Source organism: Micromesistius poutassou (genome assembly GCF_964030765.1).
Source record: "Micromesistius poutassou genome assembly, chromosome: 20".
In the NCBI taxonomy this organism is placed as follows: domain Eukaryota; kingdom Metazoa; phylum Chordata; class Actinopteri; order Gadiformes; family Gadidae; genus Micromesistius; species Micromesistius poutassou.
In genome coordinates this window covers 2,280,590-2,295,704 of record NC_140290.1, presented here as the reverse complement: position 1 = coordinate 2,295,704, position 15,115 = coordinate 2,280,590, and the positions used below count along the sequence as shown (strand labels likewise).

General features: G+C 53.9%; 1 protein-coding gene across 1 annotated transcript; it reads right to left on the bottom strand.

The window, feature by feature from the left end:
* Positions 1–926: 926 nt before the first annotated feature.
* On the bottom strand, positions 927–14,857 carry LOC311365263 (peroxisomal ATPase PEX1-like; the record flags this gene model as incomplete). The annotated part of the gene is made up of 10 exons (XM_084484786.1): positions 927–1,278; positions 2,834–2,964; positions 4,240–4,461; positions 5,184–5,495; positions 9,112–9,294; positions 11,345–11,448; positions 12,651–12,793; positions 13,144–13,208; positions 14,009–14,143; positions 14,840–14,857. 10 exons carry the CDS (start codon positions 14,855–14,857, stop codon positions 1,194–1,196), a joined length of 1,398 nt encoding a protein of 465 aa, XP_084340912.1. The 3' UTR covers positions 927–1,193.
* Between the last annotated feature and the right edge of the window lie 258 nt (positions 14,858–15,115).

Sequence of the window (15,115 nt, the reverse complement as noted above, 5' to 3'; positions counted from 1 at the left end):
GTGTGCAGAGAGGACTTTCATGTCCAGTGAAAGCTCGGTTTAACCCGAGCACACACACTGAAATAGGGATGAGCGAGCCAGGTCCAGGGGCCTGGGCGTCTATATTTACCAATGTCGTTTTCAGTGAGGGATGACAGCAAAAGCGCATTAAGTAAAATAAAAATACTGTCGAGAAAGACATCTCCCAGGAACCAGGGGACAGGAAACAGCAGAGACCTGCTGCTGCAATCTGGAGTCAGAGCTTCCACCTCTCAACGTGTCCTTGGAGATTTCCCTCTCAAACTTTTGACTGGTTTCAAGTCTTCGGAAGAGTTAGAAGGCATCAGAGGCAACAAACTTAAAACATGAAGCTGAAAGAATCCAATTCTACTGGAGGTTTGGAGAACCCGTTGTTAACTCCAAGGACACACAGACATCAGATCAGATCAGACGCACCGTTAGACCAACTGCCACCTTGCCAGCTGCTGTGACTATAGGATCTGTCATCTCTTCTGTATTCCGCTGAGATCAAAGCAGCAGACTTTCAAAACATTCTACCGTCTTATCTTTGGTACAGCGTTGCCTTATAGACCAGTCTGTGGATGATCTATAACCAAGGACAGGATAGGCCAGGTGTGACAGTGTTTACTGACCCCATGAAAGGTTCTTGGTTCAAACTCCAACGCTGCAGTCCTGTAGCGGGAGGCGTCCTCGAGCAAACACACCGGCCGCACATGAATAGCAATGCCTTCATGTGATATGTTGGATAATATGTTATAGGGCTACATGAATGACATGGATTACACTGTCGGTGGTCATTTGAAAACAGAATTGTACTTTAAAAGATCATATAAGCAGATAAGGGACTGATAAAATAATATATTTTCAAATCCTTTAAGAGACTTTGGAGAAGTCACGACTGGAGGAGAAAAAACCCCAGACGATGGAAGTGAATAATCAATTCATTTATTAAAGTCCTTCAATCATCTCCAGCACTTACTCTTAATTACACACAAGCCATCCTCTGATATGATACATATTTACATTATTAGTCACAGCGCTGACGCCGCGCGGGAACGGAATCATTCCAATTAACTCACATGTTTACTAATTAAGTTAATTTAAAAAAACGCAGCCAGATTTGCATTTCCCTCAAATCCCAGCACTCAGAATGAGGTGCGGTGGTGCGGTGGAGGAGGACCTGGGGGGTCCGGTCAGGCCAGTGTGACCCGCTGTCCGGGTTTGAACAGACCCAGGCTGCGGGCGCCGTGTCCCCCCGGGTTACCGAACGCTTCGTACCTGAGGAGACAAGGAAACACACGTCGCCGGGTCAAATCCCATTTCCTCGGTTATTTTTTGTGGCAGCAGAATGAAAACGACATTTCTTCTTCACGGGCGTGTTGACTCCAGGGACGTGGAACTCACCGAGGGTGGCTTTGTGTCAATGCATTAAAAACAGACAGCATCGGCACTGCGTATGATACTGCGTATGATACTGCGTACAATACTGCGTACAATACTGCGTATGATACTGCATATGATACTGCGTATGATACTGCGTATAATACTCGGTGCACCACTGAACTTGCCCGCTGAATAATTCAACAGTTAAATGATGATTAATCGTTTTTCGCATATAGACAGTAGGGGGGGGTGACAGTAGGGGGTGACAGTAGGGGGGGGGGTGACAGTAAGGGGTGACAGTAGGGGGGGGTGACAGTAGGGGGGGGGTGACAGTAGGGGGGGGGGTGACAGTAAGGGGTGACAGTAGGGGGGGGTGACAGTAGGGGGTGACAGTAGGGGGTGACAGTAGGGGGGGGGGGTGACAGTAGGGGGGGGGTGACAGTAGGGGGTGACAGCAGGGGGTGACAGTAGGGGGGGGGGGTGACAGTAAGGGGTGACAGTAGGGGGTGACAGTAGGGGGGGGGGTGACAGTGGGGGGGGGGGGGTGACAGTAGGGGGTGACAGTAGGGGGGGGGGGGTGACAGTAGGGGGGGGTGACAGTAGGGGGGGGTGACAGTAGGGGGTGACAGTAGGGGGGGGGGGGGTGACAGTAGGGGGTGACAGTAGGGGGTGACAGTAGGGGGGGGGGTGACAGTGGGGGGGGGGGGTGACAGTAGGGGGTGACAGTAGGGGGGGGGGGTGACAGTAGGGGGGGGGGTGACAGTAGGGGGGGGTGACAGTAGGGGGGGGTGACAGTAGGGGGTGACAGTAGGGGGGGGGTGACAGTAAGGGGTGACAGTAGGGGGGGGTGACAGTAGGGGGTGACAGTAGGGGGGGGGGGTGACAGTAGGGGGGGGTGACAGTAGGGGGTGACAGCAGGGGGTGACAGTAGGGGGGGGGGGGTGACAGTAGGGGGTGACAGTAGGGGGTGACAGTAGGGGGGGGGGGGGTGACAGTGGGGGGGGGGGGGTGACAGTAGGGGGTGACAGTAGGGGGGGGGGGTGACAGTAGGGGGGGGGGTGACAGTAGGGGGGGGTGACAGTAGGGGGGGGTGACAGTAGGGGGTGACAGTAGGGGGGGGGGTGACAGTAGGGGGGGGTGACAGTAGGGGGTGACAGTAGGGGGTGACAGTAGGGGGGGGGTGACAGTAAGGGGTGACAGTAGGGGGGGGTGACAGTAGGGGGTGACAGTAGGGGGTGACAGTGGGGGGGGGGGTGACAGTAAGGGGTGACAGTAGGGGGGGGTGACAGTAGGGGGTGACAGTAGGGGGTGACAGTAGGGGGGGGTGACAGTAGGGGGTGACAGTAGGGGGTGACAGTAGGGGGTGACAGCAGGGGGCTGTAGGGCAGTGGGGCTGTAGGGTAGCGGGGCAGCGGGGCAGCGGGTGTGGGGGGGCACTCAGAGCACTCACAGGCTGCTGAAGCGCTGCCAGTCCTGGGCGCCCAGGGAGGGTCTGGTCTGGGCCAGGGCGGAGGTGAGATGGGCCTGGCTCAGCAGCAGGCTGGACGCCGCCGACGCCGCGCGGCTGCCCACGCACTCCTCCTGCACGGCAAGCGGGAAGACCACGACGGACTCAGGAATACCGTTTGGGTGATCGCTCTCCAAACTGGTTGTTCTTATCTGCACATTATTTGCGTTACGGTCTTAAAGGCCCCATGGCATGCTACTTTATGGATGCTTTAATATAGCCGTCAGTGGGCCCCTAATGCAGTACTTGAAGACGTTCAAGAGATCCAGCCTTGGTGCAGAGTTACAGCCACTACGAGCCACGCCCACGATGAGCTCTCCACAAACGTGTCGTTTTTAGAGGCGGGTCGAGGTGGAGGGTGGGGGTGTGGCCCTGAGCAGCTTGCAGCCACGGTACCATGCGCTAGTGTTTACAGTGGAACACTGAACACTCCGGGTGCTCCGGCGGGAGTCCTGGAGCTCTAGATCTAAATAATATCATATTATATTTAGATGTCTATATAATATAATATATATTATCATGGTCAAAAGCTGTTTGCGCCTCCGGATGATATTGTGAATCTCAAACGACTGCGTCGGGTTCTCAGACGCCTCTGGTTCTTCCACTTCAATATTAAGTACAGACTGAACCGCGAAATGGAGGAGAAACGGGCAACGGGCAGCGGGGCTCTGGTGGACAATCCCGGGCAACAATCCTTTTCTCCTCCATGTCGCTGGTTCCCAATTCCTTCTCAACCATGGCCGAGATAACCCCCACTACGACTCTCGTTGGGGAAATACCAGAGACCTCACAGAACCCGACGCAGTCTGGTCTTTACACCAAATGGGAGCTTTATGCAAGCTTGCGTTATTGTGTTGCGTGTTATGCGCCATAACACCAACAGCAGAACGGTTATCCAAATAACAAAGAACACATGCGTTACAGTGTGTGTATTCACACACACACACACACATGTGGCGCTCACACGGTCCTAGCTCATTGTCTCATTGGCGGGCCAAATTCTCTGGGCGGGCCAAGCAGAGAAAGGGGAGGTAACCTGGTCCCCATATGACGACATATGGGGCCAGATCCCAAATCGACATGTTTGAGCTTTCATTTTTTCCAAAGGCGGAGCAGGATACCTAGTGCTCGTTTTACACCTCACGCAATCTTTAGCTACTGGGGGACCACGGGCAGGCTAGGGGAACTCATATTAATGTTAGAAAACCTCATAAAGTGAAATTGTCATGCCATGGGACCTTTATGTGGCCTCAGGTCAATGGCCACGCCCTCCACTCCTCCCCTTCCCCCCCCCCGCCGTGTCTCCACCACGGCCCGCCCATCACCTCTACCTCTACGCCCACACTCACGACGTTGGCCGTCCTGTAGCTGCTCTTCACCGCGCTGACGTCCAGCAGGAGGCGCTGCAGCTCGTCGGGGCGTGGCTCCTGGTAGCCGGCCCGCAGGGTGGGCATGCAGACCGGGGGGAGGGGGCCCCCGCCACCGCCGGCCTCAGACGACTCCCGGGCCAGCAGCCCCACGCTGGACTCCTGGGTGGTGGACCCGGGGCCCGACACACACCCCAGGGAGTTCTGGAGTGGGGGGGGGGAAGGAGCATCAAGACCAAAGGAGGGGAATCCACAGCACCATCTCTTGTGAGACGGGGCTTCTGGCTTCTGATTGGCTCAGAGGTTCTAATGGTGCCTTCTATTTGTCCACCCGACTCGATCTCGAGCGAGTCGGAATTTCCGAGTTACGAACCGGAAGTTGCAAATAGCACGCCCCCGAGGTCGGAAAAACGACTCGTCAACTCGTCTGAACTCAGAGGACCCCGAGTTCAGTAACAAAGATGGCTACTCCGAGCATCACGTAAGTAAACATTGTGGTTTTCTACTATTTTAAGCACTTGTGTTTTTGTTTGTAACCAAATGAAGAAGTCGTACACATAGCACCGTATACTGTTACCTATAGGCATGTCGTTACAGTCTTATTATGTGTTAAATACCGCCTATTTTGTAGCTTGTGCCGCTGAAATCGGGTAGAGACGCTCCATGTTGCTATGACAACAATGCCGATTCTTGATTCAGAAAGCAGAGCTCCGACTCGTCTTGTTGAGTTGATATAATTAATAAATTACTCGTAATTATATTATAATATAATTATAATATAATTACGAGTTCTGGAGGGTGGGGGGGGGGGGGGGGGGGGCGGAGGAGCATCAAGACCAAAGGAGGGGAATCCACAGCACCATCTCTGGTGAGACGGGGTGTTTCTGGCTTCTGATTGGCTCAGAGGGTCTAAGGCGGCGTCTCACCGGCGCCGACGGAGAGGCGTGGCCCAGCTCCGACTCGTAGGAGCTGCCGAAGTACAGCCTCCAGGCGCTGCTGTCGCCCCTCTGGGGCCGGGTGGCGGCCGCCGGCAGCTGGCTGTGCTCCAGGAGCACCAGGGACTGGTCCAGGGCCAGCGCCGCCGCCGCCGCCGCCGACTCGCCCGCAGAGCCGTCCTCCGACGCCGCGTCGCCGCTGCTGCTGCTGCTGCTGCTGCTGCTGCTGCTGTTGTTGTTGTTCAGGAAGATCATGGAGGAGGAGAGGCTGCCGTCGCTGTCCGAGCCGCACGCCGGCGCCTCCTGGTGGGGAGGGGAGGAGAGACCCGCTGCGTTACTACAGCGTTACGACAGCCCCCCAGCGTTACGACAGCCCCCCAGCGTTACGACAGCCCCCCAGTCGTAGCCCCGTGTCGTAGCCCCCCAGTGTTACGACAGCCCCCCAGTGTTACGACAGCCCCCCAGAGTTACGACAGCCCCCCAGCGTTATGACAGCCCCCCAGCGTTACGACAGCCCCCCAGCGTTACGACAGCCCCCCAGCGTTACGACAGCCCCCCAGTGTTACGACAGCCCCCCAGAGTTACGACAGCCCCCCTGTGTTACGACAGCCCCCCAGCGTTACGACAGCCCCCCAGCGTTACGACAGCCCCCCAGCGTTACGACAGCCCCCCAGCGTTACGACAGCCCCCCAGAGTTACGACAGCCCCCCAGTGTTACGACAGCCCCCCAGTGTTACGACAGCCCCCCAGCGTTACGACAGCCCCCCCACCTGTCAGTGACAGGTGGGGGGGCTGTCGTAACGCTGGGGGGCTGTCGTAACGCAGGCGGCAGCGGGGGGGGGGGGGGGGGGGAGGGAGGTTCAACTCCCGGGAACCTTCGGCTATCGTCCGCTAGGTCGTCGTCCTCTGGGGTAATGTTTAGCCGGGTAATCATGAACCGATAACGCAGACCGTCGTGAGGTCTTCTGTGCGCCGGTCATGATTTCGATAACGTGTATTTTGTAGGGGTTTCCTCTTGGCAACAAACAACTTCAACTTCAAACAGATGTCAAAGCTAATGAGGATGTACGTCGCCCGTCAGACACAACAGCTGACGGGATCCGAAGTTACTGCTCTCCACGAGGACCGCTTCAGGCAACCCCAAGCCTGTTCCCTCACGACAGGTCCCTCTGGGTGAAATGTTCTGCTCAGTTGGATACAGCAACCCTGTTACTGCTGGATAACTGCTTAAGGGTCGACCAGGAGCTCTGAATCAAGGTGACGCGATTAGTGCTTCACAAGTTCTGTGTAACATGAATCATTTGTTTGGACCGACTGTCGTTGACTGATCCCATCCACCACTGGAGGAACAGCGTTTGAGTTATAACGCTCGTCAGTGTTAAAGAGGAGCAAGGGAGGAGGAGATTAACGCTCCAAGGACGACGTAGCAGTGAAGAGTGTAGAGAAACGATTACACGCACAAAGCTTCAGACAACAAATCGTAGCACTGGAGCCCGTCGTCATTAACAACACGTCCGTCAAGACCGTCTCTCCCTAACAAACTCAGACAATCAGCTCCCACACACCCTCGCGTCCCTGCACCAGTGGTGACCTTGAAGTCAAAGTTCCCACAGCAGGCGATTTACCGAGTTCAAGTTGTCACTTATTTTCTATTTTTGGCGTCGGCCTCAGAGTGGACGGGACAGAACCTGGTTTGACCCTAACCTAACCACGGCCCTTTGGTGCCGCGCCAAACGACACACTGACGCACAGAGACAGCAGCAGAGCGATCTCATGAGTGATGACATCATCACCGCTGGCACTGTTGACTCCGAGGGGCCTACTGGTCAAATCAGTCAGAATCAGAATCAAGACCCTTCCTCACGTGTCCTTGTTCACTAATATACAATGGTTATACTTGTCTCTATCATGTATACTTTCTAAACAATCGACCAACGTTTAAATGTCTCCAATGTGGAGGACACGTTGCCTTGCAGATTCTACAACTGAGGTCAAAGTGTGCTGCCTTTACAGGTCAGAGGTACAGGTGACTTTGGTCAAAGTGTGCTGCCTTTACAGGTCAGAGGTACAGGTGACTTTGGTCAAAGTGTGCTGCCTTTACAGGTCAGAGGTACAGGTGACTTTGGTCAAAGTGTGCTGCCTTTACAGGTCAGAGGTACAGGTGACTTTGGTCAAAGTGTGCTTCCTTTACAGGTCAGAGGTACAGGTGACTTTGGTCAAAGTGTGCTGCCTTTACAGGTCAGAGGTACAGGTGACTTTGGTCAAAGTATGCTTCCTTTACAGGTCAGAGGTACAGGTGACTTTGGTCAAAGTATGCTTCCTTTACAGGTCAGAGGTACAGGTGACTTTGGTCAAAGTGTGCTGCCTTTACAGGTCAGAGGTACAGGAAGACTTGGGCAATCATGCATGAAATCCAACCCATCCTGTGAAGTTGAGATCACAGAGTTAAAGCTAGGGCAGAGCGAAGTCCTTTGAAAGGCTTCAACCGAACGCCCCCCCCCCCCCCCCCCTTCCCTCCCCCTCTGAACACGTGACCAGCTCCTAGCCTGAGCACCGGGCCTGCCTCGCCTCGAGGAAACCTCCAGTCATGTGGAATGAGAGCACGGGCAGAGTGGAGTGCACGGGAGAGTGCACGGGCAGAATTCACAGGGAGAGTGCACAGGAGAGTGCACGGGCAGAGTGCACAGGCAGAGTGCACGGGCAGAGTGCACGGGGAGAGTGCACGGGAGAGTGCACGGGGAGAGTGCACGGGAGAGTGCACGGGGAGAGTGCACGGGGAGAGTGCACGGGGAGAGTGCACGGGGAGAGTGCACAGGAGAGTGCACGGGGAGAGTGCACAGGAGAGTGCACGGGCAGAGTGCACGGGCAGAGTGCACGGGCAGAGTGCACGGGGAGAGCGCACGGGGAGAGCGCACGGGCAGAGTGCACAAGAAGAGTGCACGAGAAGAGTGCGAGGCAGAGTGCATGGGAAGAATGCACGGGCAGAGTGCACGGGCAGAGTGCACGGGCAGAGTGCACGGGGAGAGCGCACGGGGAGAGTGCACGGGGAGAGTGCACGGGCAGAGTGCACGGGAGAGTGCACGGGCAGAGTGCACGGGCAGAGTGCACAGGCAGAGTGCACGGGCAGAGTGCACGGGGAGAGTGCACGGGGAGAGTGCACGGGCAGAGTGGTAGCCAGTCGGTAGGTCGGTAGACAGACAGACAGGTCAGCCCACCGATCATTTCATTAAGTCTGAATTAATGATTGGACAGACTTATTGATACCGGCCTTTTACTTTTTCGGTAAGAGCGTTTGACCGAAGAGGTAATAAACACTGGCAGGTATATCTATATAATCTATATCTAGGTATATCTATACAAATATGTCAAAAAAAAAAAAAGCCATTTAAAATGAAATTGCCTACAGTTGCTTCAAGATAAAGAAGTTGAGATGGATCGGGAAAATACAAACAATAATCCTCCGTCAGTCGCTGTGACCCAGAATACGTTCCTCCGGTGTGATCCGTCATCACGCACCCGTCACTGTCACACGGCGTTGACGATGACGTCATCGCCATCAGCATGCACGGTACTGACGGCAGGGCGGGGGGGCCCCCGCCGTGGAGGGTACTGACCTGCAGCGGGGGGGCCCCCAGCGTGGAGGGTACTGACGGCAGGGCGGGGGGGCCCCCAGTGTGGAGGGTACTGACCTGCAGCGCGGAGGGGCCCCCAGCGTGGAGGGTACTGACCTGCAGCGCGGTACTGACCTGCAGCGCGGGGGGGGCCCCCAGCGTGGAGGGTACTGACCTGCAGTGGGGGGGACCCCAGCGTGGAGGGTACTGACCTGCAGCGCGGAGGGGCCCCCAGCGTGGAGGGTACTGACCTGCAGCGCGGTACTGACCTGCAGCGCGGGGGGGCCCCCAGCGTGGAGGGTACTGACCTGCAGTGCAGGGGGGGGCTGGGGGGCCCCGCCGTGGAGGGCCTCCAGCTGGGCGTTGTACAGCAGGGCCTTGAGGTCGGCCCCGGTGAAGAGATGGGTGCCCTCGGCCAGCTGCCGCAGGTCCACGTCAGGGGCCAGTGCCAGGCCCCCGCTGAGGGCCCGCAGGATCTCCACGCGCTCCTCCTGGGGGCCACAGCAGCAACAACAACAGCTTTAATCAGGACACTTTGTACACACAGCCCTGATGTGTAATATCTGTGTATCTGTCTTATTGCATTTTGCACTACTGTCGTCTTTATTCATTTATTTGCACTATGGTCTCTGCTCTTTGCTGATGCAACGCTGCACATCTCCCCACTGTGGGACTGATGAAGGATTATCTTATCTTATCTTAGTTGGGATTGTTTTTAAAGAATGTTGTTGTTTTTTTATGTTGTTTTTTAAATTTTGTTTCTTGAAAAAAAAACATGAATGTTTTGCTCAAATATAATCTTTCTTAATAAAGGTTTAAAAGGTAATCTTAATTGCAAAAAACGGATTCAGTAAAAAAATACTTAATGACATAGAAGATGCATGCAGATAAGGAAATAAGGCAGAAAATCACTCACTAACTAACTAATGAAAAAGACAACATTGAGGATCAGCAATAAATTAGGACCTTTCCAACCAAGAAAGAAAACTGTTCAAAGGAGGTGAATGTCTGCTCACAGTCAACATGTGTTGATGAAACACTGTTCAATTACTGTTCAGGAATTCCGAAAAACATCAACGCGGTAAATCTACGTGTAGACACTATGAGACCTTACGTGACAAACTATCTTTATAGGGATGGCATTTCAACGCACAGTTGTTGTAAACATTACGGTCGGTGGTCATCCTGGTAGAACACGACGCCTCGCCCCTCCGGCTCCACAAAGACAAGATCTATCTGGAGCCGCTGTCGCTTCAGCTCGGCTCAGTGACTAAAGAGCAGATGAAGGCCGTGTGGTGGGCTACCGAGGGCTACCGAGGGCCACTGAGGGCCGCTGAGGGCCACTGGGGGCTACCGAGGGCTACCGAGGGCTACTTAGGGCTACCGAGGGCTACCGAGGGCTACCGAGGGCTACTTAGGGCTACCGAGGGCTACCGAGGGCTACCGAGGGCTACCGAGGGCCACTGGGGGCTACCGAGGGCTACCGAGGGCTACCGAGGGCTACTTAGGGCTACTGAGGGCTACCGAGGGCCACTGAGGGCCGCTGAGGGCCACTGGGGGCTACTGGGGGCTACCGAGGGCTACTTAGGGCTACTTAGGGCTACCGAGGGCTACTTAGGGCTACCGAGGGCTGCTGAGGGCTACTTAGGGCTACCGGGGGCTACCGAGGGCTACCGAGGGCTACCGAGGGCTACCGAGGGCTACTTAGGGCTACCGAGGGCTGCTTAGGGCTACCGAGGGCTGCTGAGGGCTACCGAGGGCTACTTAGGGCTACTTAGGGCTACTTAGGGCTACTGAGGGCTACTTAGGGCTACTTAGGGCTACTGAGGGCTACCGAGGGCTACTTAGGGCTACTTAGGGCTACTGAGGGCTACTTAGGGCTACTTAGGGCCACTGAGGGCTACTTAGGGCTACTTAGGGCTACCGGGGGCTACCGAGGGCTACCGAGGGCTACCGAGGGCTACCGAGGGCTACTTAGGGCTACCGAGGGCTGCTGAGGGCTACCGAGGGCTACTTAGGGCTACTTAGGGCTACTTAGGGCTACTGAGGGCTACTTAGGGCTACTTAGGGCTACTGAGGGCTACCGAGGGCTACTTAGGGCTACTTAGGGCTACTGAGGGCTACTTAGGGCTACTTAGGGCTACTGAGGGCTACCGAGGGCTACCGAGGGCTACTTAGGGCTACTTAGGGCTACTGAGGGCTACTTAGGGCTACTGAGGGCTACTTAGGGCTACTTAGGGCTACTGAGGGCTACTTAGGGCTACTGAGGGCTACTTAGGGCTACTTAGGGCTACTGAGGGCTACTTAGGGCTACTTAGGGCCACCGAGGGCTACCGAGGGCTGCTGAGGGCCACTGAGGGCTACCGAGGGCCGCTGAGGGCCACTGAGGGCTACCGAGGGCCACTGAGGGCCACTGAGGGCTACCGAGGGCTACCGAGGGCTACTTAGGGCTACTTAGGGCCACCGAGGGCTACTGAGGGCTACCGAGGGCCACTGAGGGCTACTGAGGGCCGCTGAGGCAGGCGGGGGCGCTGGACTCACCACGTCAGGGGGGCGGCAGTACAGGGACTTGTCCAGACGCCCGGGTCTGAGCAGGGCAGGGTCAATCATGTCTGGACGACTGCTGGCCGCAAGCACATATACTCCTAATAACAACACATGCACACACACACACACACACACACACACGGTTTTCAAGACGTGTCCTTGGAGGGGGGTGGCGGTGTGAAGTCCAGTAAACTAAAGGCGACAGGTCTTTAGGCGTCCACAGGGTTGTGTATGAGCTGCCAGATTGGGCTTAAGTGGCCAAAGTCACCTTCCCCTGTCCCTGGCTGCAACCTGTTTTATATGACCTTTCATAACACTGCCCGTTCCAAAAGCACGTGGAAAACAACTTTACAAAGCACTTCATGAATAATAATGCTCATTGTGTGTACGCATAACGTGACGCACGAGTTATCACTCGAGACCGTTATTATTGGCCTTTCTGAAGCCATAAGCTGTATTTGTTATTGCAAATAGGTAGCATTTGACCCAAAAAAAAAAAATATAATATTTATATAATATATATTGATAATAAAAGTTATTATCAAAATGAGCATAAAAATCATAGAATCCTTTCAGCAACAGGACCACACCGTGAGGAAGGCAGTGTTGTGCATGAACTAGTTCAAAAGAACTAGTTCATTGAACAAGTTCTCTATGAACTTTGAACTGAACGTAACATATTTTTTACTAAAGAACTTGAACTTGAACTAGTTCAGATATTGTGACGTTCTGAATTGATGCTTAGGTCCAGATGACGTGTTTATTAGATAGAGTTACTGCCTTAGTTGTGATGAATGAAACAGGTGTACAAATAATATCCACAACAATCTGAGATTGTAGTGATGGGCAGCGGGTAATGGAGAGGATTCATTTTAAAAGATAAGCACAGAATACTCACTCCCACAGTTTTTCTTTGGTTTCTAAAAAAAACTGTTAATGAACTGAACATGAACTAGTTCAAAACTGAACCGGTGTGAAACTATGAACGTGAATTTATTCATTTTCTTTTGCATGAACTGAACTTTGAACTTAGTTCATGGGAAGTGTGAACTTGCACAACAACACTGTGTAGAAGGTGTATGTTATGGGTGGGGGGGGTGGGGGGGGTGTGACGGCGGGCCCCACCCTGCACCAGGACCACACTGTGTAGAAGGTGTATGTTATGGGTGGGGGGGGGGGGGGTGGGGGGGGTGTGACGGCGGGCGCCCACCCTGCACCAGGACCACAGTGTGTAGAAGGTGTATGTTATGGGTGTGGTGGGGGGGGGGGGGGTGACGGCGGTGTGACGGCGGGCGCCCACCCTGCAGGCCCTCCACCCCGTCCAGCTGCGTGAGGAGCTGGTTGACCACGCGGTCCGTCACCCCCGTGCTGTCGTGGCCGCGCCGGGGGGCCAGGGAGTCGAACTCGTCGAAGAAGAGGATGCAGGGCGCGGCGGCCTGGGCCCTGCAGGACGGACGGAGGGAGGGGGAACACACCCGGGTCAACACCTGCTGCGTGTTGTTTCAGTGGGACTCTTCCCGTTCGCACGTTCGTCTTCTGTCCTGTGTTCTGTTTCGTCGGTTTGAGCTAGGTTCTTTGTGAAGCGCTTTGTCCATTCCTATGAATATATGGTCCTCATTTATATAAAGCGCTTTTATCCAAAGCGCTTCACAGTGTTGACTGACATTCACCCGTTCACACACCGAATTCATCATTATTATTCTAAATATTATTAGGAGTCATTTATAATCAAGAGGTGGCAGTGGAGGGGCCTCTGTAAGGACGGAGGGGGGTGGGGGGGGGGGCTGACTCACCGCTGGAACACCTCACGGACCCCCTGCTCGCTGGCACCAATGTACTTGCTGAGCAGCTCTGGGCCCTAGTAGTAGTAGTAGTAGAGTAGAGTAGTAGAGAGAGGGATAAAACCAAAAAGCCGTGTGTCAGTGTCCTCGGTTTACAACCAGCTCGGCCCAACAGACTCAAACCTCCTCCAGGGAGACGCTCCTCTCTGGAGATCAGCTTTAAACTTTAAGCCCAACCACGAAAATAATTGATTATAAATGAGTTGCATGTTTCTCCGTCCAAATAGGAGAAATATTAGACTTAGAAATGTATCTTTCCATTTAGAAAACAGACATATTTACACGCAAGCATATTAACATTTAAATTCAAGCCACTGTGCAACATTCTTTTAGAGAACCAGGGCTTCAATTTCCTCTTTCAGAATGGGGTGGAATTCCCCCCTTAAGAGCTTAATTAGTCTTACATTTGGGCCCTAACACTAATTTAAGGGATTCTCTTCATTAAATTCCTTCCTGTGTGTTTGTCGCCAGATCAAAGATAGTACAAAGGTACAGATGCACCACCGAAATCGGAAGATGGTTCGTCAAGTGAAGTCAACAGACCCCCGAATTCACACCGTCGCGTTTTTAAATCAGACTTTCAGCAGAATTTCTTTCAGACAACAAAGTGAAATGTGTGCGGGATTGTCCCGCATTATGCTGGCCTCAGGTTTTCTAACCCTGCCCCCCCCCACAGGCCCCTGGGGCCCCTGGAGGAACCTGGGGGGGAAGGTTCCTCCAGGGGCCCCAGGGGCCCGTGGGGGGGGGGGGGGGGCAGGGTGAGGGGCCCTCCCCAGGCGGGCAGGGGCGGGAGGGCGGGGGGGGGGGGGGGGGGTACCTTGATGCTGATGAAGTTCATGCCGCTGTCCCGGGCGGCGGCCCCCGCCAGCAGGGTCTTGCCCGTGCCGGGGGCCCCGTACAGCAGGACCCCGGAGCGGTGACGGATGGGGAGTCTGGAGAACAGGACCGGGTACTGGGGGGGGTAACAGAGGAGACCCGGGAGGGACCCTGGTTAGTCTCCACCAGGCAGACGGGTAACCCGGACATAGCAGGAGCGCTGCTCGATTATGGGAAAAAAAAATCAATCATCACGATTATTTTTGGTCAATATTGAAATCGCGATTATTCACACGATTATTTTTTATAAAAATAATCGTGTGATTATTTTTATAAATTATTCACTTATTAGATTATTCACACGATTATTTTTTATAAAAATGATCGTGTGAATAATCGCGATTCATAACGAAATCGCGATTATTCACACGATTATTTTTGAAAAAAATATTCAAAAATAATCGTGTGAATAATGCATTAAATGCATCATGTTTTCAAACTCAAAAATAATCGTGTGAATAATCACGATTTCGTTATGAATAAATTTTATTCATAATTTCTCTCCGAAAAAAAAAACACTTTGTAAATGAGAACTTTGAAATTTCCCCTTAGAAAAATACACAAAATGGTCAAATAGAAAATAATGTCCAGATATGAATCCAGCTGTTCTGAAATTTCTGTAAAGAAAGATTATTATTATTTTTTAAATAAATAAAAATCAATAAATAAATCATTTCAACTCGATTATATTAGTTCGGTGACTGTTTCACGCTAAAATCGAAATCATTATTCGATTAATCGCCCAGCCCTACATAGCGGTAGACACCAGAACCCTCATCCTCATCCTCATCGTCGTCCGCTTATCCGGGGTCGGGTCGCGGGGGCAGCAGCTCAAGCAGGGGGCCCCAGACTTCCCTTTCCCGGGCCACATTGACCAGCTCTGACGGGGGGATCCCGAGGCGTTCCCAGGCCAGTGTTGAGATATAATCTCTCCACCTAGTCCTGGGTCTTCCCCGGGGTCTCCTCCCCACTGGTCGTGCCTGGAACACCTCCCAAGGGAGGCGTCCAGTGGGCATCCTTACCAGATGCCCGAACCACCTCAACTGAC